This window comes from Haliotis rubra, unplaced genomic scaffold (genome assembly GCF_003918875.1).
Source record: "Haliotis rubra isolate DU_JTF1 unplaced genomic scaffold, ASM391887v1 Scf258, whole genome shotgun sequence".
Taxonomy (NCBI): domain Eukaryota; kingdom Metazoa; phylum Mollusca; class Gastropoda; order Lepetellida; family Haliotidae; genus Haliotis; species Haliotis rubra.
In genome coordinates this window covers 1,074,916-1,101,217 of record NW_025766647.1, presented here as the reverse complement: position 1 = coordinate 1,101,217, position 26,302 = coordinate 1,074,916, and the positions used below count along the sequence as shown (strand labels likewise).

Genomic DNA, 26,302 nt, shown 5'->3' with positions numbered 1-26,302 from the left:
TCTTCTCAACAGACCATATCATCATGTCTGTCCTCTGTGTCAAGTTCGACTTCATAGAGACACAGAAGACTTCTTCTCAACAGACCATATCATCATGTGTGTCCTCTGTGTCAAGTACGACTTCATAGAGACACAGAAGACTTCTTCTCAACAGACCATATCATCATGTCTGTCCTCTGTGTCAAGTACGACTTCATAGAGACACAGAAGACTTCTTCTCAACAGACCATATCATCATGTCTGTCCTCTGTGTCAAGTACGACTTCATAGATACAAAGAAGACTTCTTCTCAACAGACCATATCGTCATGTGTGTCATCTGTGTCAAGTACGACTTCATAGAGACACAGAAGACTTCTTCTCAACAGACCATATCATCATGTGTGTCCTCTGTGTCAAGTACGACTTCATGCACACAGAGAAGACTTTCTCTCAGCAGACCGTCATGAACTGAATTCATCTTGCTCAGTTTTAATCTTACCAGAGAATTCTAGTCCATCCGACAGCATTGTTAGATCCAGTCCAGGACATTATTGATATAGGAGCCAGACTCCAACTTTACAGGGGACCACCAGAGGTCAGATACAAGCCAAGGTCATGATTAAATGAGTGTTCCTTCTTCAGGTATCTACACGGTTGATGTCATGTTAACATCTCTACTGAACCTTTCCTTCAGGGTAAGGCTCACATTGTAGATGTCATGTCAACATCTCTACTGAACCTTTCTTTCAGGGTAAGGCTCACATTGTAGATGTCATGTTAACATCTCTACTGAACCTTTCCTTCAGGGTAAGGCTCACATTGTAGATGTCATGTCAACATCTCTACTGAACCTTTCCTTCAGGATAAGGCTCACATTGTAGATGTCATGTCAACATCTCTGCTCAACCTTTCCTTCAGGGTAAGGCTCACATTGTAGATGTCATGTCAACATCTTTACTGAACCTTTCCTTCAGGGTAAGGCTCACATTGTAGATGTCATATCAACATCTTTACTGAACCTTTCCTTCAGGGTAAGGCTCACATTGTAGATGTCATGTTAACATCTCTACTGAACCTTTCCTTCACGGTAAGGCTCACATTGTAGATGTCATGTCAACATCTCTGCTCAACCTTTCCTTCAGGGTAAGGCTCACATTGTAGATGTCATGTCAACATCTCTACTCAACCTTTCCTTCAGGGTAAGGCTCACATTGTAGATGTCATGTCAACATCTCTACTCAACCTTTCCTTCAGGGTAAGGCTCACATTGTAGATGTCATGTTAACATCTCTACTGAACCTTTCCTTCAGGGTAAGGCTCACATTGTAGATGTCATGTTAACATCTCTACTGAACCTTTTTCTTCAGGGTAAGGCTCACATTGTAGATGTCATGTTAAGATCTTTACTGAACCTTTCCTTCAGGGTAAGGCTCACATTGTAGATGTCATGTTAACATCTCTGCTCAACCTTTCCTTCAGGGTAAGGCTCACATTGTTGATGTTTTGCAAAGGCATTCTCGGCAGTGTACAATCTCGGGGTTTGATGCGTGATTCAGACTACATTCGGGATTTATGTTGATGCTGTAATAGAGAAAGTATTCTGAGGACCATCAGAATGATTGATTACATCAAGATTGATTTTTTTCATTTATTGATATTTTTCTTAATTGTTTAATGATGGTCATGTAAAGGTGGTTTAAAAACTGTGTAAAAATTCACTGTATAAAAACAGTTATTGATCAATCATTGATTAAGATTGATTATCAATATTTGTATAAATATTGATTATTTCATGATTGATTGTGTGACAGACGCTGCACCTCCTGTACAAGATGGCCAATGAGTCCAATGTCAAGGCCATCTGCAGCAAGTTGTTTGAACACCTGAAGAAGACTGATGACTATTTCTTTAAGAAAGACATGGCAGAGAAGATAGCACAACTGGCAGAAAAATATCCTTTGTGATATGTAGAGCATGCAGTGTAATGGGGTCAGGCATGTTGGGGAGAGTGTAAGGGTTGTTGGGATGTTTCAGACAGTGTGAGGGTTGCTGGGATGTTTCAGACAGTGTGAGGGTTGGTGGGATGTTTCAGACAGTGTAAGGGTTGGTGGGATGTTTCAGACAGTGTGAAGGTTGGTGGGATGTTTCAGACAGTGTAAGGGTTGGTGGGATGTTCCAGACAGTGTTAGGGTTGGTGGGTTGTTCCAGACAGTGTGAGGGTTGGTGGGATGTTTCAGACAGTGTGAGGGTTGGTGGGGTGTTTCAGACAGTGTGAGGGTTGGTAGGATGTTTCAGACAGTGTGAGGGTTGGTGGGATGTTTCAGACAGTGTGAGGGTTGGTGGGTTGTTCCAGACAATGTGAGGGTTGATGGGATGTTTCAGACAGTGTGAGGGTTGGTGGGATGTTTCCAGACAGTGTGAGGGTTGTTGGGATGTTCCAGACAGTGTGAAGGTTGGTGGGATGTTTCAGACAGTGTGAAGGTTGGTGGGATGTTCCAGACTGTGTGAGGGTTGGTGGGATGTTTCAGACAGTGTGAGGGTTGGCGGGATGTTTCAGACAGTGAAGGTTGGTGGGATGTTCCAGACAGTGAAGGTTGGTTGGATGTTTCAGACAGTGTGAGGGTTGGTGGGATGTTTCAGACAGTGTGAAGGTTGGTGGGATGTCTCAGACAGTGAAGGTTGTTGGGATGTTTCAGACAGTGTGAGGGTTGGTGGGATGTTTCAGACAGTGTGAGTGTTTGTGGGATGTTTCAGACAGTGAGGGTTGGTGGGATGTTTCAGACAGTGAAAGGTGGTGGGATGTTTCAGACAGTGTGAGGGTTGGTGGGATGTTTCAGATAGTGTGAGGGTTGGTGGGTTGTTCCAGACAGTGTGAAGGTTGGTGGGATGTTTCAGACAGTGTGAGGGTTGGTGGGATGTTCCAGACAGTGAAGTTTGGTGGGATGTTTCAGACAGTGTGAGGATTGGTGGGTTGTTCCAGACAGTGTGAAGGTTGGTGGCATGTTTCAGACAGTGAAAGGTGGTGGGATGTTTCAGACAGTGTGAGGGTTGGTGGGTTGTTCCAGACAATGTGAGGGTTGGTGGGTTGTTCCAGACAATGTGAGGGTTGGTGGGTTGTTCCAGACAGTGTGAGGGTTGGTGGGTTGTTCCAGACAGTGTGAGGGTTGATGGGTTGTTCCAGACAGTGTGAGGGTTGGTGGGATGTTCCTGACAGTGTGAGGGTTGGTGGGTTGTTTCAGACAGTGTGAGGGTTGGTGGGATGTTTCAGACAGTGTGAGGGTTGGTGGGATGGTTCAGGTATCCTGTGGACTAAGGCGTACCAATTCCGGGGAACGATTCTTCAGTTGCATGTGGCACTGACCCTGAATTTGGTTTTAAAACTAGATAATAATTTTGGTTTGCTAGCACCATTCGCATGCTCACCCAGCTTGACTTGCATGTGACACCAACATGCCTTGATATGACTGAAGATCATTGGTTATATAGACAGTAGACCCCAACTCTGCCACTGAAGATCATTGGTTATGTAGACAGCAGACCCCAATTCTGCCACTGTAGGTCATTAGTTATGTAGACAGTAGACCCCAAATTTGCCACTGAAGATCATTGGTTATATAGACAGTAGACCCCAACTCTGCCACTGTAGATCACTGTATATATAGACAGTAGACCCCAACTCTGCCACTGTAGGTCATTGGTTATATAGACAGTAGACCCCAATTCTGCCACTGTAGGTCATTGGTTATATAGACAGTAGACCCCAACTCTGCCACTGTAGATCACTGGTTATATAGACAGTAGACCCCAACTCTGCCACTGAAGATCATTGGTTATGTAGACAGTAGACCCCAATTCTGCCACTGTAGATCACTGGTTATATAGACAGTAGACCCCAACTCTGCCACTGTAGATCACTGGTTATGTAGACAGTAGACCCCAACTCTGCCACTGTAGATCATTGGTTATGTAGACAGCAGACCCCAATTCTGCCACTGTAGGTCACTGGTTATGTAGACAGTAGACCCCAACTCTGCCACTGTAGGTCACTGGTTATATAGACAGTAGACCCCAACTCTGCCACTGTAGGTCACTGGTTATATAGACAGTAGACCCCAACTCTGCCACTGTAGGTCACTGGTTATGTAGACAGTAGACCCCAACTCTGCCACTGTAGGTCACTGGTTATGTAGACAGTAGACCCCAACTAGACCCTGCCACTGTAGGTCACTGGTTATGTAGACAGTAGACCCCAACTCTGCCACTGTAGATCACTGGTTATATAGACAGTAGACCCCAACTGGTTATATAGACAGTAGACCCCAACTCTGCCACTGTAGGTCACTGGTTATGTAGACAGTAGACCCCAACTCTGCCACTGTAGGTCACTGGTTATGTAGACAGTAGACCCCAACTCTGCCACTGTAGGTCACTGGTTATGTAGACAGTAGACCCCAACTCTGCCACTGTAGGTCACTGGTTATGTAGACAGTAGACCCCAACTCTGCCACTGTAGGTCACTGGTTATGTAGACAGTAGACCCCAACTCTGCCACTGTAGGTCACTGGTTATGTAGACAGTAGACCCCAACTCTGCCACTGTAGGTCACTGGTTATGTAGACAGTAGACCCCAACTCTGCCACTGTAGGTCACTGGTTATGTAGACAGTAGACCCCAACTTTGCCACTGTAGGTCAATGGTTATTAGACATATGTAGACTGGTTATGTAGACAGTAGACCCCAACTTTGCCACTGTAGGTCATTGGTTATGTAGACTGTAGACCCCAACTTTGCCACTGTAGGTCACTGGTTATGTAGACAGTAGACCCCAACTCTGCCACTGTAGGTCTTCATGCATAGAGAAAGTATATGTCAGACAGTGTAAATCTTCTGTTTTACCTCTGAAACCAGATTCTCATGATTCTCCATTACTTTTCTTAACCCTGGTCATGTGGTCCCCTGACATTCAGTGGTACGTGCAGACTGTCAACACTGTTCTGTTGGAGGATAGAGACAACAGTGCTCTTGCTGACAAACTCATGGATAAGCTGGACAAAGGTTTGTCTCGCATGCAGAATTATTCCCAGAACTGGGTACATGGGTAGGCTTCAATCACTGTAACAGCAAGAACTGGGTAAATGGATAGGGCACAGTTGTTTGGTTGAAGCATGGTTGTGTCGCAGGAGAGTCAGGTGTGTGGTAGGAGACTCAGGTGTGTGGTAGGAGACTCAGTGTGTGTGGTAGGAGACTCAGGTATGTCTCAGGCCCAGGTGTGTGGTAGGAGACTCAGGTATGTCTCAGGCCCAGGTGTGTGGTAGGAGACTCAGGCATGTCTCAGGCCCAGGTGTATGGTAGGAGACTCAGGTGTGTGGTAGGAGACTCAGGTGTGTGGTAGGGGGCTCAGGTATGTCTCAGGCCCAGGTGTATGGTAGGAGACTCAGGTGTGTGGTAGGAGACTCAGGTGTGTCGTAGGATACTCAGGTGTATGGTAGGAGACTCAGGTGTGTGGTAGGAGACTCAGGTATGTCTCAGGCCCAGGTGTGTGGTAGGAGACTCAGCTGTGTGGTAAGAGACTCAGGTGGTGTGTGGTAGGAGACTCAGGTGTGTGGTAGGAGACTCAGGTGTGTGGTAGGAGACTCAGGTGTGTGGTAGGAGACTCAGGTGTATGGTAGGAGACTCAGGTGTGTGGTAGGAGACTCAGGTGTGTGGTAGGGGGCTCTTTTGAACCAGTGTCTGGGATAGGGGTGTTACACTTGGAGCCTATTTCCTTTCCTCCCCCACACAAGCTGACACACGTTCAAAGCAGCAGCATCCATGCAGCAGGCAACCCACCCAGCTGACCACCCTTCACCATTCACTATAATCTGCACCAAAATTATGAATGTTAAATGAATGTTTCAGAATTAAATCAGAAGGAGGACAAGGAATTTGAGCAGTTTCTTATCCAGAGTTACCTCCCTTACTTGGAGAGTACCGCAAGTCCTGATGCCTTGTTGCACCTGGCTGTTTGGGTAGGACATCAGTCATTGCCAACATAGATATATAGTTCTATATTAGGTTACACTGATGAGCCTGTACAATACCTGGGATCAGCTTTTTATAAAGTCGAGGAATAAAATGGAATAAATCTCCAAAGCAATTTATATTTAGTCACTAATTTGAAGTTTTTTGTGATATTGGGGGGTTTCAGAACAATGTTTGTCAAAAAACAGGATCTCATGGTCAGGCTCACTGACTTGACATCAGGCTCACTGACTTGACATCAGGCTCACTGGACATCAGGCTCACTGACTTGACAGGCTCACTGACTTGACATCACGCTCACTGACTTGACAGGCTCACTGACTTGACATATAGCCCATTTGTGTGTCAATCACTGGATTGTCTTATCTAGATGTATGTCCAGACTACATATATTTAGTTGTAATATGGCAGTAGTAGAGGGGTGCCATTACTGTAAGTCAACTTAGTAAGGGAGGCAAGCCCAAATTCAGGTTGATTTGAAAGATGACATACTGCAATGGTTTGCAGTTGTTGAAACAAATAATCTTAAAGCTGAACATATATGAGAAGATAGTTGTATGTCTCGAAGGAGCAAAGCTAAAAGGTGTACATCTTTTACACACAAGTTCCACCCACTGTGGCTAAGCAGAACAAATGTGTCCAGGTTCTAGGTGAGATAAAGATGGGTCTTGGATCTCTGAAGCCATCACGAGTTCTGTCTGCTCTGTGTAACCCCCTCCCCTATGATGCTGATGCCCACCTGCAGGGGTTAGTCTTCTCCTCCCTCATCAAGCTGCTGGGGAAGGGTATCGTCGACGCTGCAGCTGTGAGAGACTGGTTCAGCTTCAACAGCTACACATTTAGCCAGCCACAGCTTCACCAGGTGAGTGATGTTTGCTTGTACAGTCAACAGGTGAGTGATGTTTGGCTTGTACAGTCAACAGGTGAGTGATGTTTGCTTGTACAGTCACCAGGTGAGTGATGTTTGCTTGTACAGTCAACAGGTGAGTGATGTTTGCTTGTACAGTCACAGGTGAGTGATGTTTGCTTGTACAGTCAACAGGTGAGTGATGTTTGCTTGTACAGTCACCAGGTGAGTGATGTTTGCTTGTACAGTCAACAGGTGAGTGATGTTTGCTTGTACAGTCAACAGGTGAGTGATGTTTGAGTCAAGTTTGATGTTTGTACAGTCAACACGAGTTGTGGGTGAGTGATGTTTGCTTGTTGTACAGTCTACAAAGGGAGTGATGTTTGCTTGTACAGTCAACAGGTGAGTGATGTTTGCTTGTACAGTCAACAGGCGAGTGATGTTTGCTTGTGCAGTCAACAGGTGTGCAGTCAACAGGAGTGATGTTTGCTTGTACAGTCAACAGACAGTGCAACAGACGAGTTGATGTTTGCTTGTACAGTCAACAGGAGTGATGTTTGCTTGTACAGTCAACAGACGAGTTGTGTTTGCTTGTACAGTCAACAGGGGAGTAATGTTGGCAACAGGTACTGTGATATATAGTGTTGCCATGTAGTACTGGCGTTCATGACGTTGTCTCCTGGTACTTGGGTATGTAAAATGTTGTCATGTGGTACTGGTGTGTGTGTGTGATGTTGCTATGTAGTACTGACATATGAGGGGCATTCAAAAAGAAGTCAGCCTCACCTAGAAAATGATGCAAATGCAGTTGTTTTTATGTTTTATTTTTATACATAATATCTGTCAACCCCAATCAAATTGCATCACAACTTCAGGACAACTGCAAGACACATTTTGTGTGTTTGAGATAGGCAGGAGTCCTCTGGAATCAAAGTTATATACACCTCGTCAAAAGTATCACACAACCCATTGGAAAGTCAAAGTAGAAATATAAGTTTTGTACTTTTTACACTACACATACATATGTAATATACGACACCATCTGAGAACATAATATCACAAACACACCCTGTCCCGAGCTGCACGTACATGCTTGCCTTAAAGGGCCACTGATCCAGAGCAATTTCCGTGGACTGGTTGTTGCTTTTAATATTGTTTTTCTCCCGTGAGTACCCGGATGATATCCCAGAATTCATGACTGGTTCATTACCTCTGCTGCGCCACCCTCATGCGCTATTGATAGTATGAGTATAGACTAATCAACAAAGATGAAATCTTTTTTACTCGATAATATTTCCATCTTATGTTGATTTTGTTGTAAAATAATGTAGACTTTGTTGAATAATTTGGTTTCTTATAAAAAAATATTCACTTTGATAAAAATGCTGATTTTGATGTAAAATTTTGATTTCATAGTAATGTTGACTTTATAAAAATGTTAATGTAAATGGATGTAGAATTTGATATAAGAAATAGTTTGACCTTGAATTTGGTAAGAAGCCTGATATAATAGCATTGTTTTGAAAGTGGGCTAACTAAGTACATAGTCTTGGGGAGAGTAGTGAGCTTGGGTTCACTACTAGTCAATCTGAATATAAATGTTGTATTAAATGGCATTATTTTGATAAAAAATGAAAACATTTTAAGTTTAACCATCTGCCCATGGTAAAAAATGTTAGGACTGAAATACTTAAGTCAATGTACATCTTTATTGTTTTGTCTTATAATCCTAAATAGTTTATTATCATAATTGTATGCATATTGAAACTAAATGCACACGATCTGCTTATACTTAGTAAAATTTATAACATGACTGTAATATCTAGACATCTTATAGATTGCCAACATGAATCATATTTCACACACACACACCCTCAGTGCGACCTAGTGTATGTTGTCTGTCTCATTACACTTCACGGCAAAAAAACAATGATTCTGTTGATAAAATAAAAACAAAATGCAAATATTAAAATTAAAACAGACTAAAGTTATAGCAACAATATTAGGCTATTACCTTGTTCAGGGAATGTATCCATCAATACCCACATAAAGTAATGAGATGCCATTCATCTGCAGCTGACAAAGAATCCTGTTCCATGTCATGTGTCTTTTAACAGTCTAATATGCTAAAAAGTGATCTATCGTTTCAGGTTTTTTAAATTGGTGTACAGTCCCATTGGTCACCCAAGATAGCATACCTGGCAACTAATTGCATGATGTCCGCCATTCTTTAAAAAAGTAATTTAGTTAGCCAATAATGAGCAATCAATCAATGTATTGGCGGTTAATCCTTTGAAGGAAGGGGCGTTGTTTTTACAAAGAGACTTTACAACAGGGTGTATTCATGTAACATATGTTATATTTGGGATTAGACTTTCTTAGTAAAGAACAGATTTTAGTACTTTTGTTGGGTTGAGTCCCATTCGGATTTGAACCCACACCCTCAGAGTCAGGCACCTAATCGCCAGCGCACAAAGTTAGATGCCTAGACCGCTCAGCCACCACGGCTTCCACAAAAATGGAAGTCGGACAACTGGTAGTGTAGAATGCGGACTTTGTGTACCCCTCTGATAAGAGATAATTGCCCCTTTTTGCGTATGTTGTGTTGGCAGACAAAGCTAAAATTTGATTGTAGACATACATACATACACACACACACACACACACACATACATACATACACACACATACATACATACATACATACATACATACATACATACACATACATACACATACATACATACATGTACATAGTCACAGTACTTTGTCCAAGTTTACTGCATACATACATGCTGTACACGCATAACTACTTTGGGTGTTTGCAACTAGGTGTTTGCACGTATTCTTGTGGCCACCATCTGGTCATATACCAACTGATTCGGGGTTCTTTTAAGTGCACAGGGTTGTGTACTGTACACTAGGGGTTGTGAAAGAGTCTGCACACAAAGTTGACTCCAAGGTTTTTACACCCGGTCACAGGTGGGCTCGATCCTGTCACCTCAAGCACGCTGGATCAGTAGCCTGGCGCTTTAGCCAGTTCGCCATTATTTTGAACAACCAGTGAAATGCCCAAGCTTCCAGTGTCTCTGAACCAAAGAGATGCACCAGACTGGTATATTATGTGGTGCTATTGGAGCACAACCAAACATTAATCACACTGTCATCAGCAGGCTGATACATACTGCTACCGGTGAAGTGAAGGATGCACCGAGGTCTGGACGTCCCAGAAAAACTAATAACGGGGAAGATCATGCTCTCGTTCCTGTAACCTTTACCTCATCACAGTTCCCGGGACACTGAATGGACAGAAGTACCAGAACTTGATCCTGGACGGTGCTGCCGCATTTCGATAACCATGCTCTCACCACACGTCCAGTCTTCATGGACAAAATGCCAGACCACATCGTGCTCGAGCTGTTGTTCAGCATCTCCAACACAACGCCATTGAGACACTACCATGGCCAGCCAGAAGTCCAGACATGAATCCTATTGAGCATTTGTGGGACGTTGGGTGAGAGCAGGGGATCCTCCAGTTCAGAACCTTCTGGAATTAACCCATACATTGCATGATGAGTGGCAGCAGATCCCCCAACAGACGTCTGGTGGTCAGTATGAGACGGCGTGTAGAAAATGTTATCCAAGTGCGAGGTGGCTACACCAGATACTGAGTTAGCCAGTCATTGTGGACCTTACTAGTGTGTTCAACATAAATGTGAACTGTGCTGTAACGACCCCAGCAGCCATACTTCTTTCACCTTGATTTTAGTGAACTTTAGTTTGCTACAATTAAACCTTCAATTAGTGCTCAAATTTGGTCTTATGTTGTCAATTTTCTGACTGAACGCTCACACGAGGCCATCTAAACAGTTTAATGTGCTTTTCTAAGCACAATTTTTATGAGGTTGTAGATCCAGTTTTACTTAGTGAAAAAAAGTGTGTTGTGCGATATTCATGACGTGGTACATATATTAAAGTGCATAAACAAGCAATTTGAAACTACAATCGGTTGTTAAAGTGAATCCCCTCCTCATGATGTTTACTGAAAGAGCTTGTTTTGGAGACACTACCCAAAACCCTTTCAGATGAAGTAACCATATGAAAATAACGTATTCTAATCTTTTCACTTATTCATACATGATGCCAAGGGTTCAAACTTAATACTAAATGGTCACATTTAGTGACAAACTTAATACTAAATGGTCACATTTAGTGACAAACTTAATACTAAATGGTCACTAAAGTGTCAGCTCTCAATATATTGTAAACAGTGCCAGTTTGAATATCTGGACACAGTGTTTTTGAAAGATTAAAATGGGGGTGTCCTTGAAAAACAGCCCCCGTCTAAATATAAATCAAGCAATCCAAATCTTTGACTGCTGATTATTACGGGAAGTCATCCAATACTATACTGAACATATTTTATGTGATATTCCTTGAGGGCATACCATTATCCAAGAGGTACCAAATGACAAATCGCTTTTCATTTTCTGCAATATTTTAAGAAATATCATACCCCAATATGTTGTGATGACAAATATCTCCTTAACCACATTACCTACATATGTGAAATTGTGGATATGGTTTTGCTAATGATTCCTTCAAAATAAAATGGAAGCTTTTGAAACATTGGACATGGAGAATATAGTTAGGCTGAGTACTTTTTGAACGTCGCTCTTACATGATGTTGCCACTGAGTAATCTGACACATCTGTTTCTGACTGCAGAAGTTCCAAGAAGTACAAGCCCTACTGGCCCAACCAGAGAAAACCAACAAACCCCGCAGTTGCCAAAATGGAGGGAGGGTAAAACAGGTAAGGATGGGACACTGCAGAGTAGTCATCTAAGGAAGGGAGGTGGAGGAACACTGCAGTGAAGTCATGTAAGGTAGGGAGGTGGAGGAACACTGCAGTGTAGTCATGTAAGGTAGGGAGGTGGAGGAACACTGCAGTGTGGTCATGTAAGGTAGGGAGGTGGAGGAACACTGCAGTGTAGTCATGTAAGGTAGGGAGCTGGAGGAACACTGCAGTGTAGTCATGTAAGGAAGGTAGGTGGAGGAACACTGCAGTGTGGTCATGTAAGGTAGGGAGGTGGAGGAACACTGCAGTGTGGTCATGTAAGGTAGGGAGGTGGAGGAACACTGCAGTGTAGTCATGTAAAGGGAGGTGGGGAGGTGGAGGAACACTGCAGTGTGGTCATGTAAGGTAGGGAGGTGGAGGAACACTGCAGTGTAGTCATGTAAGGTAGGGAGGTGGAGGAACACTGCAGTGTAGTCATGTAAGGTAGGGAGGTGGAGGAACACTGCAGTGTGGTCATGTAAGGTAGGGAGGTGGAGGAACACTGCAGTGTAGTCATGTAAGGTAGGGAGGTGGAGGAACACTGCAGTGTAGTCATGTAAGGAAGGTAGGTGGAGGAACACTGCAGTGTAGTCATGTCATGTAAGGTAGGTAGGTGGAGGAACACTGCAGTGTAGTCATGTGGAGGAACAGGCAGTGGGAGGTGGAGGAACACTGCAGTGTGGTCATGTAAGGTAGGGAGGAAGGTAGGCGAGGAACACTGCAGTGTAGTCATGTAAGGTAGGGAGGTGGAGGAACACTGCAGTGTAGTCATGTAAGGAAGGTAGGTGGAGGAACACTGCAGTGTAGTCATGTAAGGTAGGGAGGTGGAGGAACACTGCAGTGTAGTCATGTAAGGTAAAGGCAGGGAGGTGTAAGGGAGGAACACTGCAGTGTAGTCATGTAAGGTAGGGAGGTGGAGGAACACTGCAGTGTAGTCATGTAAGGTAGGGAGGTGGAGGAACACTGCAGTGTGGTCATGTAAGGTAGGGAGGTGGAGGAACACTGCAGTGTGGTCATGTAAGGTAGGGAGGTGGAGGAACACTGCACTGTGGTCATGTAAGGTAGGAAAGTGGAGGAACACTGCACTGTGGTCATGTAAGGTAGGGAGGTGGAGGAACACTGCACTGTGGTCATGTAAGGTAGAGAGGTGGAGGAACACTGCAATGCAGTCATGTAAGGTAGGGAGGTGGAGGAAAACTGCAGTGTAGTCATGTAAGGAAGGTAGGTGGAGGAACACTGCAGTGTGGTCATGTAAGGTAGGGAAGTGGAGGAACACTGCAGTGCAGTCATGTAAGGAAGGGAGGTGGAGGAACACTGCAGTGTAGTCATGTAAGGTAGGGAGGTGGAGGAACACTGCAGTGTAGTCATGTAAGGAAGGTAGGTGGAGGAACACTGCAGCATGGTCATGTAAGGTAGGGAGGTGGAGGAACACTGCAGTGTAGTCATGTAAGGAAGGTAGGTGGAGGAACACTGCAGTGTGGTCATGTAAGGTAGGGAGGTGGAGGAACACTGCAGTGTAGTCATGTGAGGAAGGGAGGTGGAGGAACACTGCAGAGTAGTTGTTTGTGAAGTTAGTGTCCTTTATGGAACAGAATATTGATCAGAGCAGAGGAACAGCTGATTCTCTGAATTATTGTGCCTTGATTTACTGCATTCCTGACTGGAAGGAACAGCTGATTCTCTAGAATTATTGTGCCTTGATTTACTGCACTCCTGACTGGAGGAACAGCTGATTCTCAGAATTATTGTGCCTTGATTTACTGCACTCCTGACTGGAGGAACAGCTGATTCTCTGAATTATTGTGCCTTGATTTACTGCACTCCTGACTGGAGGAACAGCTGATTCTCTGAATTATTGTGCCTTAATATACTGCACGCCTGGCTAGAGGAACATGTTGCCCACAGATTTATGTGATATTTCATGTACTATGTTCCAGATGGACTTTACGTTGTCATTCCTTGATGACTATGTCTGTGCATCCCTCGAGTCCAGCGGCAACCCCTACAAACCCCTGGGTAGTCGCCTTGCAACATCTACATCTGCACAAGGTTAGTATGGTGATTCAAATGACAATTTCCCGACAAATGTACAGCTTGCAGCCTGTGTGACAGATTCCTGACAGAGACGAGGGTGGGTGCCCATGGCAACCGCACAAAACCTCAAGGCTGGGATGCCCTATGACAACAGAATGTGAGCATGATAGTGTGTTTCTTCTGCGGGACTCAGTGTTCAACATGTTGGCAGGCTGTTCAGTAAAAGTAATCAGGGATGCAATTTACTGTGACAGTCATGTACAGGTCAAAATTCTGACAACATGGTCATTGCCCCAAACATTGTACATTAGGACCACCTTTAGCATGAAACCAGCAGAGAGTCTAGCATGCTACGGTGCAGTCCTGGCAAGGAACCTATGTGAATTACAGGTTAGAAGTTCATGGTACAAAGTAACATAACAGAGAGTCTAGCATGCTACGGTGCAGTCCTGGCAAGGAACCTATGTGAATTACAGGTTAGAAGTTCATGGTACAAAGTAACATAACAGAGAGTCTAGCATGCTACGGTGCAGTCCTGGCAAGGAACCTATGTGAATTACAGGTTAGAAGTTCATGGTACAAAGTAACATAACAGATCTAGTTGTCATAGTAACATAACAGAGAGTCTAGCATGCTACTGTGATTTAGTAAATGTCAGTGTGACATGACAGCTTCTATTGTACCATCAGTTAAATACAGGTCACCATCAGTTATATACAGGTCACCATCAGTTGCATAAAGGTCACCATCAGTTATATGCAGGTCACCATCAGTTGCATACAGGTCACCATCAGTTATATGCAGGTCACCATCAGTTATATACAGGTCACCATCAGTTATATGCAGGTCAGGTTAGAATCAGTTATACAAGGTCACCATCAGTTATATACATGTCACCATCAGTTATATGCAGGTCACCATCGGATATAGAATTACAGGTTAGAGGTCACCATAACAGGATATATACAAGGTCACCATAGAAGTTATGGTACAAAGCATCACCATCAGTTATATACAGGTCACCATCAGTTGCAGGTCACCATCAGTTATATACAGGTCACCATCAAGGTCACCATCAGTTATATGCAGGTCACCATCAGTTGCATACAGGTCACCATCAGTTATATGCAGGTCACCATCAGTTATATACAAGTCACCATCAGTTATATGCAGGTCACCATCAGTTATATACAGGTCACCATCAGTTATATACATGTCACATCAGTTATATGCAGGTCACCATCAGTGATATATACAGGTCACCATCGGATATAGACAGGTCACCATCGGATATATACAGGTCACCATCAGTTATATGCATGTCACCATCAGTTATATACAGGTCACCATCAGTTATATGCAGGTCACTATCAGTTACATACAGGTCACCATCAGTTACATACAGGTCATCATTAGTTACATACCGGTCACCATCACTAATATACATGTCACCATCAGTTATATGCACCATCAGTTACATACAGGTCATCATCAGGTTATATGCACCTTCAGTTACATACATGTCATCATCAGTTACATACAGGTCACCATCTGATATAGACAAGTCACCATCGGATATATACAGGTCACCGTCACTTATATACAGGTCACCATCAGTTATAAACAGGTCACCATCAGTTACATACAGGTCACCATCAGTTATATGCATGTCACCATCAGTTATATACAGGTCACCATCGGATATATACAGGTCACGATCAGTTATATGCATGTCACCATCAGTTATATACAGGTCACCATCAGTAATATACAGGTCACCATCAGTTATATACAGGTCACCATCAGCCATGTACAGGTCGCCATCAGATATATACAGGTCACCATCATATGCATCAGGTCACCATTGGTTATATACAGGTCACCATCACTTAAATACAGGTCACGATCAAATATATACAGTTCACTATCAGGTATATATGGGTCACCATAAGTTATATACAGGTTAATATCAGTAATATACAGTGAGTGAGTTTAGTTTTACGCTGCACTCAGCAATATTACAGCTATATGGCGGAGTTATATACAGGTCACCATCAGGTATATACAGGCCACCATCAGTTATTTACAGGTCACCATCAGTCTTACAAGTCACTATCAGTTGCATACAGGTGACATCAGATATATTCGGGTCACCATCAGTTATATCCTGGTCACCACATAAAAGAAGGCTGTTTGTTTCTGTTCCAGATGCTACCGCCGAAGAAGGGTACAGCTCCCTCTACCATGGGATTGTCTCCCCTGCCAAGTATGACTCCCCAAGGTCTTCACTGAGAGGGGACAGTTTCACTTCCAATCTGTCCGAGGGATCTGACAAGACAGGGTAAGAGGCAGCATGAGGTGCCGTGGGTCACGTTCAACAAAGAAAACACTGCATGTATCTCTACTGATTCATTAACATGGATGTACAACCACTGTTGCTTTGTTTGTGGGGGGAGCCTAGGATAGAAAGAAAGTGTGGGAAGAAGACATTTTGTAATCGTCCTTTGCTCAATCTATTAATTGATGTCTCATGACAAGTTGTGTTGTGAAAAAATATAGAAAACATCTACCTTGAAGCTGTCACCAAAAATAATTCTCTATCTGACAAAAATCTGTCTACTCTCATTAATGTTGATAATATTTTTGCTCTTCATTAAAACTTGAGACTTGGTTCACTGTGGAGTGTTGAGGAAGCCTGTACTACCTCTGTGTTCCAGAGAGGCTGGCCTGAAGATGTCCGGCGTAAGGCGGGTGTGGGGAAGGGAGGGGTACCTTGAGGCGGACCCCACCCAGGCTGTCAGACACCAGCAAGCAGAACATAGAACAAAGGTATCATCAGCATCCCATCCTGTCAGTGACTGACTGTCTGTCTGTCTGTCTATTGGTCTATGTCCGTCTGCTTTGTATGTCTATCTTTCTGTCTTTGCCTATGTGTTTCTGTCTGCGCCTGTGTATGTCTATCTTTCTGTCTTTGCCTATGTGTGTCTGTCTATGCGTCTGTGTATGTCTATCTTTCTGTCTTTGCCTAAATTCCTCCAATCCAAGCTGTTCCTCTTTTATCATGAGTCATCCATCAAAATTGATGCTGGGTCTTCTTCATATATCCTTTGTACATCATAACTGTGAATTATTTTTCAAAATTTTTACTTAATTAGCCATATTTTTCAGACTTGTGAAAGTTTTGTGGGTCTCATGAAAACGTACTCAGCATGTAAATTCAGAATTTCCAACTGTGACCCACACCCTACTTGTTCTTCTTGCATCATGCTAATTTCAGTTTAAGTTCTAAATGTAGTTTCTGTTCCCCTCTAACCCTAACCCTAACCCTAACCCAGACGCTATTGGCATGGACCGTTGATACGCCTAGCAATATCCTGGGAATGTCTTCACGCATATACGTCCCCTCCACCAGCGTTAATACTTAAAGTCATAGAAAATATTGACAAACAATGAACTTGAGACGATTTTGTAGCGCCTTTCGTGCCATTGAGAATGTGGTTTGCAGACCTGAAGGCAGTAACCGGAAAACCAAGTCTAAAACTTTGAACTGGCCAAACTTTCTTCTACATCCACACACAAGGCAACCACACAGGAATCCGGAGAGTTTCGAGTTTCACATATGGAACATATTACGAACGGCCTTACTTGAAGAGGGTACTCAGCTAGAGCAGCCAAAGCTGTCTCTTTAGCATTGAGAAGATATACCATGATATATGATGATAAATGGAAGAATTTGGGCCAGTTTGCATCGCTGAAGGAGTTCTCAGCAACTGAGGCCACTCATCCTCAAGTTGTAGAATATTTATGTCACCTGAGAAGTACCAGATATCTTGATGGTTCGACTTTACTAGTGATGTATACAAGCAGATTTTGAGTTCCTCACTCAGAACACATTGTTTCTCACTAGCCACAGCAGCTAGAATGTCCGAGATTCATGCTGTTGAATTCGGTTGAACAAGGATTGACATGGGTGAACATGCTGCAGTCCATCTTGGTCTCAGATGGCACTTAGTAGCAAGAACCAACTTCCAAGACAGCCTGACAGACAGTTTGATATCCCTGCTCTATCATCAATACTTGGGACAGACGATATACGACATAAATAAATCAGAGCAGTTATATGATTCAGTTAAGTTTATGCTCAATGCTTAATATATGGATCGACCTAAGACAAGCGGAATATTATCAGTTACACAGTGTTCTGGAACTGTGTAAAGGACTGTAAGACCCTTGTAAATTCCGTGTTTCGTGAGGCTGTTTTTTGCCTTACATTCCCGTACACCCTTTCAAAACACTGTGTGACGAATTTATTACCCTTAAGATCTCTTTATGTAGCATATCATTAAAAACCAACATTCAATAGAAAATAACAAAAAACGAGAAACAAAAATGTGAGACGCAAAGCATTCCGCCTTTATTTTTCTGTGATCCCTCATGAAGGGAGATAACTCGTGATTTATGATAAAATGATCGAATTTGAGGTTTTTGTTAAACGGCAAGCGAAATACAGAAACATATTTTTTTGACACAAATAATGTAATTTTCTGAATAAAATTGATATTTTATACTTATCCTGACTCATGCTTAATTGCTTGTCTCCTTCCTCTTGCGAACTTAGTGGAACACTTGTATCTCCTATTGAAGCTTCAATAAAAAAGAGACGTAAAATCACCACTCACCAAGAGTTATCTGTGTGGCCGTTTTGGCAGGAAAGCGGCGCCACCGTAATCCCATGCTTCACTCTCTCCGAATTACTAGCCCGACACTTGAATTTACAGGGAAATCCAAAGTGTCTAGCAGGGAGGTTGGGAGGGCTTACCTCATGAGTCAGGATAAGTATAAAATATCAATTTTATTCAGAAAATTACATATTTTCCCTTATCCTGACTCATGCTTAATTGCTTGTAGAATCCGACGGAGTTGGTGGTGGGTCAAGCCACTTCTGGATTCCATGTAGTGATTTACGTCTTACATACCCCCCTATGGGAACTTCCTGGTAGCACTTCTTTTACTGTTAGGCTCTGCTGCTGCTGTAACCTTTCACTTCCAGCTTTCTCTGATGGGGGGACCACAATAGTTAACTTTTGGTCCTTTCTTCTGTTAACATTTTATGTGGATTTTTGCGACTCCATTTCTTGATGCAAGCACCAAGTGGAGAAGCGACCCTTTTCTGTACGAGTATCCTTACAAGTACTGGGTCATATCACTTATGCTAGTCGTTAGACGTGCATTGAGACTTAAGCAGAACTCTGCTGAGTGTAGGCTTTGTAAGTCATGTGATAAAAGGGCGAGACTCCGTCTCAGCGCCTTTGTGGGACTGTCAATTGTTGTGCTACAACAAGTGGCCCGATATGGTGAATGCCAGAGCCGTCCTCAGTGGCGATGTCCCTCAGGTAGTGGTTGGCAAACACCATGTCCCATTTCCAGAAGCAGCCCTCCATTATCGTCCTGATAGAGTGATTCCCATGTAGAGCGTGCGTTGACGGCAGAGCTCTAACTTCATGTGGGTTAGAGGCTCTTGGAGGATCAAGTCCTGCTGCTTTGTAGGCCCGTAGTATGACAGTTCTGATCCAGCCTGATATCTTAGTGTGAAAGACCTCCGTCTGTGTCGCTGTCGATATCGAGACGAAAAGACGCTTGAATCCCGGTTCCTGGACCTGGATCGTTGTAGGTAGACTTTCAATGCTCTCACTGGGCACAAGGATAGGACCTGCGTATCCTGTGGTCCAAGGACTGATGATAGTGTTGGGACGTGGAACTGTCTGTCTGGCTGACCTGGCAGTTGATTCTTTGCTATGAAGTCATATCTCCGTCCCATATGCACGATGTTTTGATTTGCATCAAATCGTGTTCTCTCGAAGTCCAGAGCATGTATTTCCGACATCCTTGCTGCTGTTGCTAAAGTTATCAGGAACAGCGTCTTCTGCGTCAAGAACTCGAATGATGTTCTCTGTAATGGCTCTTAGATGTCACTAGTGAGGTGTCGTAGAACTACGTTGAGGTCCCACGCCGGAGCTTTAAATCTCTGTTGTTGGTCCTCCAATTAAAAAGACGTAGTAAGGCCAGTAACTCTGGTACTTTCGTCCGTTGCACTCGTCATCATGGCGATAACTGAGCTGAATGCTGCTAGGTATGTTGAGAGTGTTGACCCTTTTAACCGCTTCGTTTGTCTAGTTGACAAAGGTAGTCCGCCACTTGAGGATGTGTCACTTTCATGGCTGTGAAGTCAGTCCTCGAAGCGTAAATCTCGAAGTGTCGCCACTTGCCGTCATACAAGTTGTGTGTAGACTTGCGTAAAGCTAGTGTGACTGCTTTCGCTGCCCTGGTGAAATATCCTCTCTTGTTCAAGCATGCCTTGATACAGTCCACACGTGTAACCGGAACACCTCTGGGTTGCCGTGCGCCTGCTTTGTGTGAGGATGTACTAGTAGATTCGTCCACTCTGGTAGTTGCAGTTGAGGCAGTCCTAGGTCTTGTATGAGAATAGGGAACCATATTCTCGCTGGCCAGTAAGGTGTGCCCCAAGTAGTGGTAGGTCTCTCGTCTGACTGATTTTCTGCAACACCCTCGGTATTAGAGCTGGTGGTGGAAACGCGTAAGCGTTTAGTCCTTGCCAGGAGATGCTTAGCGTGTCCGTTGCCCATGCCCATGGATCTGGTATTGGTGAGACGAATGTTATCAGTTGACCCTTGTTGCGAAGAGGTCTATTAATGGTGCTCCCATCTCTCGTATGATCTGCTTGAAGATCTCTGGATGTAGCATCCAGTCTGTTGAGAATGGCTGCTTTGGACAGGATAGTGCATCTGCTATCACATTCTTGGTTCTTGGAATGTGGCATACTCTGCTGTGGACAGTCAGGTTGACTGTTATGCTGGCCAGTTGAAAGCAGAGGTCCAGAAGGTTCGCCGACCTTATTGATCCTTCTGTGGATGTAGAACGCCACTGAGGAGGTGACTGTATATACCGTCAGATGAGCATTCTTCAAAATGCTGGTCCAGTGGAGTATGGCGTTTATCACTGCTTTCATTCCAGTGTAGTTACCTAGCCTTAGCAAGGCTGCTGTTGAACCATGCCAGTGAGAATATCTGCAGATTTGTACGGAAGTGAAGATCTCTATATGGCCATGAGTCTTCTAAAGTAGATATATCAATCTATGTGAAGGCATTTGACATCTGCAGGAGCACCTGGAAGCAGACTGCATGAAATTGAGGGAAGAATCTAGCTTCTGTTCTCATGGGTGCGAAAACCTGCCAGCGACAGCAGCAGCTGAACATCCATCCATCATCTGCTTATTTAGGTTGCAGAAATTATTAACTCATGCTCTTTGATATGGGAATATGCATATAAACATTATCTCCGAGTTTCTGTCCTCAGTTCATACATGCAGCAAGTGAGACCTAGGTGACTTTGGCTGCTTGGTTGAAACCATATATCCGTGTTAGGGTTAGAGTTAGGTCAGACAGATCAGTGTTCGTTTAAGATTAACAGAAGGGCCTGTTAATTCAAATGCATATATTTACAACTGTACATTTTAATGGTTTCAGATTGGTCACAACCCAGAAGGTCAAAAACAACAAGATCTTGCTTCTGCCCTGTTCCAGGGTATCAGTGTAAGTAGATACTTCAGGAACAGAATCAAGTGTGTTGAGCCATTTCTGAAGATGTCTATAGTCCCAGGGTATCAGTGAATGTAGGTAGTCCTGGGGTATCAGTGTATGTAGATACTTCAGGAACAGAATTAAGTGTGTTGAGCCATGTCTGAAGTGTCTATAGTCCCAGGGTATCAGTGTATGTAGATACTTCAGGAACAGAATCAAGTGTGTTGAGCCATGTCTGAAGATGTCTATAGTCCCGGGGTATCAGTGTATGTAGATACTTCAGGAACAGAATCAATGTGTTGAGCCATGTCTGAAGATGTCTATTGTCCCAGGGTATCAGTGTATGTAGATACTGCAAGAACAGAATCAAGTGTGTTGAGCCATGTCTGAAGATGTCTATAGTCCCAGGGTATCAGTGTATGTAGATACTTCAGGAACAGAATCAAGTGTGTTGAGCCATGTCTGAAGATGTCTATAGTCCCAGGGTATCAGTGTATGTAGATACTTCAGGAACAGAATCAATGTGTTGAGCCATGTCTGAAGATGTCTATAGTCCCAGGGTATCAGTGTATGTAGATACTTCAAGAACAGAATCAAGTGTGTTGAGCCATGTCTGAAGATGTCTATAGTCCCAGGGTATCAGTGAATGTAGATACTTCAGGAACAGAATCAAGTGTGTTGAGCCATGTCTGAAGATGTCTATAGTCCCAGGGTATCAGTGTATGTAGATACTTCAGGAACAGAATCAAGTGTGTTGAGCCATGTCTGAAGATGTCTATAGTCCCAGGGTATCAGTGTATGTAGATACTTCAGGAACAGAATCAAGTGTGTTGAGCCATGTCTGAAGATGTCTATAGTCCCAGGGTATCAGTGTATGTAGATACTTCAGGAACAGAATCAAGTGTGTTGAGCCATGTCTGAAGATGTCTATAGTCCCAGGGTATCAGTGTATGTAGATACTTCAGGAACAGAATCAAGTGTGTTGAGCCATGTCTGAAGATGTCTGTAGTCCCAGGGTATCAGTGTATGTAGATACTTCAGGAACAGAATCAAGTGTGTTGAGCCATGTCTGAAGATGTGGGTAGTCCCAGGGTATCAGTGTATGTAGATACTTCAGGAACAGAATCAAGTGTGTTGAGCCATGTCTGAAGATGTCTGTAGTCCCAGGGTATCAGTGTATGTAGATACTGCAAGAACAGAATCAAGTGTGTTGAGCCATGTCTGAAGATGTCTATAGTCCCAGGGTATCAGTGTATGTAGATACTTCAGGAACAGAATCAAGTGTGTTGAGCCATGTCTGAAGATGTGGGTAGTCCCAGGGTATCAGTGTATGTAGATACTTCAGGAACAGAATCAAGTGTGTTGAGCCATGTCTGAAGATGTCTGTAGTCCTGGGGTATCAGTGTATGTAGATACTTCAGGAACAGAATCAAGTGTGTTGAGCCATGTCTGAAGATGTCTATAGTCCCAGGGTATCAGTGTATGTAGATACTTCAGGAACAGAATCAAGTGTGTTGAGCCATGTCTGAAGATGTCTATAGTCCCAGGGTATCAGTGTATGTAGATACTTCAGGAACAGAATCAATGTGTTGAGCCATGTCTGAAGATGTCTATAGTCCCAGGGTATCAGTGTATGTAGATACTTCAGGAACAGAATCAAGTGTGTTGAGCCATGTCTGAAGATGTGGGTAGTCCCAGGGTATCAGTGTATGTAGATACTTCAGGAACAGAATCAATGTGTTGAGCCATGTCTGAAGATGTCTATAGTCCTGGGGTATCAGTGTATGTAGATACTTCAGGAACAGAATCAATGTGTTGAGCCATGTCTGAAGATGTCTGTAGTCCCAGGGTATCAGTGTATGTAGATACTTCAGGAACAGAATCAAGTGTGTTGAGCCATGTCTGAAGATGTGGGTAGTCCCAGGGTATCAGTGTATGTAGATACTTCAGGAACAGAATCAAGTGTGTTGAGCCATGTCTGAAGATGTCTGTAGTCCCAGGGTATCAGTGTATGTAGATACTTCAGGAACAGAATCAAGTGTGTTGAGCCATGTCTGAAGATGTCTATAGTCCCAGGGTATCAGTGTATGTAGATACTGCAAGAACAGAATCAAGTGTGTTGAGCCATGTCTGAAGATGTCTGTAGTCCTGGGGTATCAGTGTATGTAGATACTTCAGGAACAGAATCAAGTGTGTTGAGCCATGTCTGAAGATGTCTGTAGTCCCAGGGTATCAGTGTATGTAGATACTGCAAGAACAGAATCAAGTGTGTTGAGCCATGTCTGAAGATGTGGGTAGTCCCAGGGTATCAGTGTGTGTAGATACTGCAAGAACAGAATCAAGTGTGTTGAGCCATGTCTGAAGATGTGGGTAGTCCCAGGGTATCAGTGAATGTAGATACTTCAGGAACAGAATCAAGTGTGTTGAGCCACGTCTGAAGATTTGGGTTGTCCTATCATTTGTAACCTCCATAAACAATTGATGATGCACCTCTGAATTACTGAAAATTGTATCAATTCTTGTTTTTAACTTGTCCAGATTTGATTCATTCACCAACTAACAATCAACTCTTGTTGTTCAGGGAAGCTCAGAAATACGACCCACATTAGATGATGAAGAGTCCAGTGGAAGTACAGGATGGTTGGCGGACAGCAGCAACCTACCAACATCAGACACATCGGGATGGAGGGCCTTCAGCGCCACACACCAGCAGAGCTGCCCTGGAGACAACTCCCTTGGGGTCTTAAGCTGGGGGCAGGATCCCTCCATAAAACATCTACCATCACAACCAGAGGTGTCCGATGTCAGAGCAGCAACAACCAATCAGGATGAGGCATCCCTTACCTCCAGCCAATCAGAGCGTAGGGAAATCTGGTTGGCCAATGAGAGCTCACCTCAGCATGTGCAATATGAGTCATTATACAGTGGCGAGGCTGATGCTGTGTCAGGGGAAGTCACACATTCCAGTATTTATGATGAGTTTACTGAAAAGGAGCAGGATGTCTTTGGTTGTGACACAGAGTCCCCCACAAAGGGAAGCGAGAAGGGGAGTAGTTTATACAGCAGTTACTACACATCTGACAGCTGATACTGACTGAAACACCACCAGCTCCTGGGGTGCTCAAGGCCTTCCCCTGTCAGGAATGTTTGGACCCCCTCTATCTTTGTACATTAAACATAGGAGTAATAGGACCTACTGACTTCAGTTGTTGCTTCATACACTAAACCCTTTCTTCAGGAATTATTGTCTACTTAATGGTGTATGACCCTCTATGGTGAGGCAATGAAAAATGATATATGATGTACTGGTGTGGTAATTACTGAGTGAGTATTTGAGAAATGTGAGACCAAGCATTCTGACATCCCTTGTCTCCTCACAAGGCTTCTGGTTATTTTATTTCTTTAAGCCTTTCTTATCCAAAATGACAACGGAACAAAAGTCAGGTTTGTTTCTTCAGATTGTTTGAAATCGGTATTGCATTTGTAACAGATGTCACTAAAATGGTGAATGGATTTACACAAGTATTACTTTGGTTGAAACATCATTGGTCTGTGAAAGTAGCTGCCTGTTAGATACAAGATTATTCACAAAACCATCTCCTCCTGCCGGATACTCAATATACAACATAATCCTGCCTCATGTAAGAATGTCGATTTTTATTGGTTCACGTGACTCTGATAAAATATCATGTACACCCGTCACGATCCGCGAGCAGGGAGTACAAAAGTCATATTATCCTGCCACGCCTCGGTGACCACGCGAAGTGAGAAAAGCGTGCATGGCCAAGCCTTCAGTAACGTGCGCTGCATTGAGGTCAATCGATCAGCTGGTGTCAACATGGCAGCAAGGAAACGTTTTGCCACAACAACTGAGAATGAAATTGATGCGTATTGTTCTCTTTTGATTTAGTAAAAACATTCGGCTAGATAAATGCGTTATCACATCGTGTCTCGGGAAATACGGGGTTTTATCAGTCCCTCGTAAGGTTGTATTTTTACAACCTTACAACCTTACAACTTACAACCTTACGAGGGACTGATAAAACCCCGTATTTCCCTCGACACGACGTGATAACTTATAATGGCCAGTGATAACACTCCGGCGCAGGGATGACTTAGCATAATATCATTGCCACAGGCTAATTTGCATATCACGTGACCGGACTTTTCTCTTGTTTGTAAACAAACGCGCATATTCATAATAAGAAGAGACTGGCCTTACGCAAACTTTTCGGCGCGATCTTCACATTGTTTTAAATTGTTACATATATATTCTTCTACAACTGCGGCAGTAAGGTTTATGACTACATATTTAGATATCAAACTGGCTGCATCGTTTGCTCTCCGTCGGCTTCGATGACAGCACGTGGAGCCGTACAACCTATGGAAACAAAGGATCGCTACGCAAATCGAAATAGTGTTACACGTTTTAGGATATTTTCTCAGTGAAACTAAACCATTCTATCAAAGATGATTAATTAGATGTGCAGACTCGTCAAAAATAAAAGAGTTAAGAAATACCTGTATGTACATTATATTGAATGGACGGTGCAAGATGTGACGAATCGTCACATCTTTTTGGCCTGTGGCAGAGGTACTATGCTGGCTGGCCGCATGAACTCTGGGTAGGAGAGTGGCCAGTGATATGTTGAAGCCATCTTCAAGCTGACTACTGTTTATGCTGGTGTCAATGTACTGGCCAATCAGTCGTCCGGTCCGGGTAAGAATATTGGCCTTCAGTAATCCATGTTTGTCGTAAGAGGCGACTAACGGGATCGGGTGGTCAGGCTCGCTGACTTGGTTGACACATGTCATTGGTTCCCAATTGCGCAGATCGATGCTCATGCTGATGATCACTGGATTGTCTGGTCCAGACTCGAGTATCTACAGACCGCCGCCATAATGCTGGAATATTGCTGAGTGCGGCGTAAAACTCAACTCACTCACTCACTCACTTTAAATGTAACATGAGGTTCAGTGCTG

At 43.6% G+C, this 26,302-nt stretch overlaps 1 protein-coding gene across 2 annotated transcripts in view; it reads left to right on the top strand.

Moving 5' to 3' along the window:
* LOC124279902 (AP-4 complex subunit epsilon-1-like) overlaps positions 1–24,511 on the top strand; it is a 54,325-nt gene extending 29,814 nt beyond the window's left edge. For both annotated transcript variants that reach the window (XM_046715783.1, XM_046715784.1), the window contains exons 6-15: positions 1,793–1,932; positions 4,930–5,036; positions 5,880–5,989; positions 6,646–6,864; positions 11,577–11,663; positions 13,625–13,736; positions 15,930–16,062; positions 16,439–16,550; positions 21,266–21,331; positions 23,901–24,511. In XM_046715783.1, the coding sequence (XP_046571739.1) occupies positions 1,793–1,932; positions 4,930–5,036; positions 5,880–5,989; positions 6,646–6,864; positions 11,577–11,663; positions 13,625–13,736; positions 15,930–16,062; positions 16,439–16,550; positions 21,266–21,331; positions 23,901–24,407 (1,593 nt within the window). In that variant the 3' untranslated portion in view covers positions 24,408–24,511. The remainder of the gene's footprint in view (positions 1–1,792; positions 1,933–4,929; positions 5,037–5,879; positions 5,990–6,645; positions 6,865–11,576; positions 11,664–13,624; positions 13,737–15,929; positions 16,063–16,438; positions 16,551–21,265; positions 21,332–23,900) is intronic.
* The last annotated feature ends 1,791 nt before the right edge of the window (positions 24,512–26,302 follow it).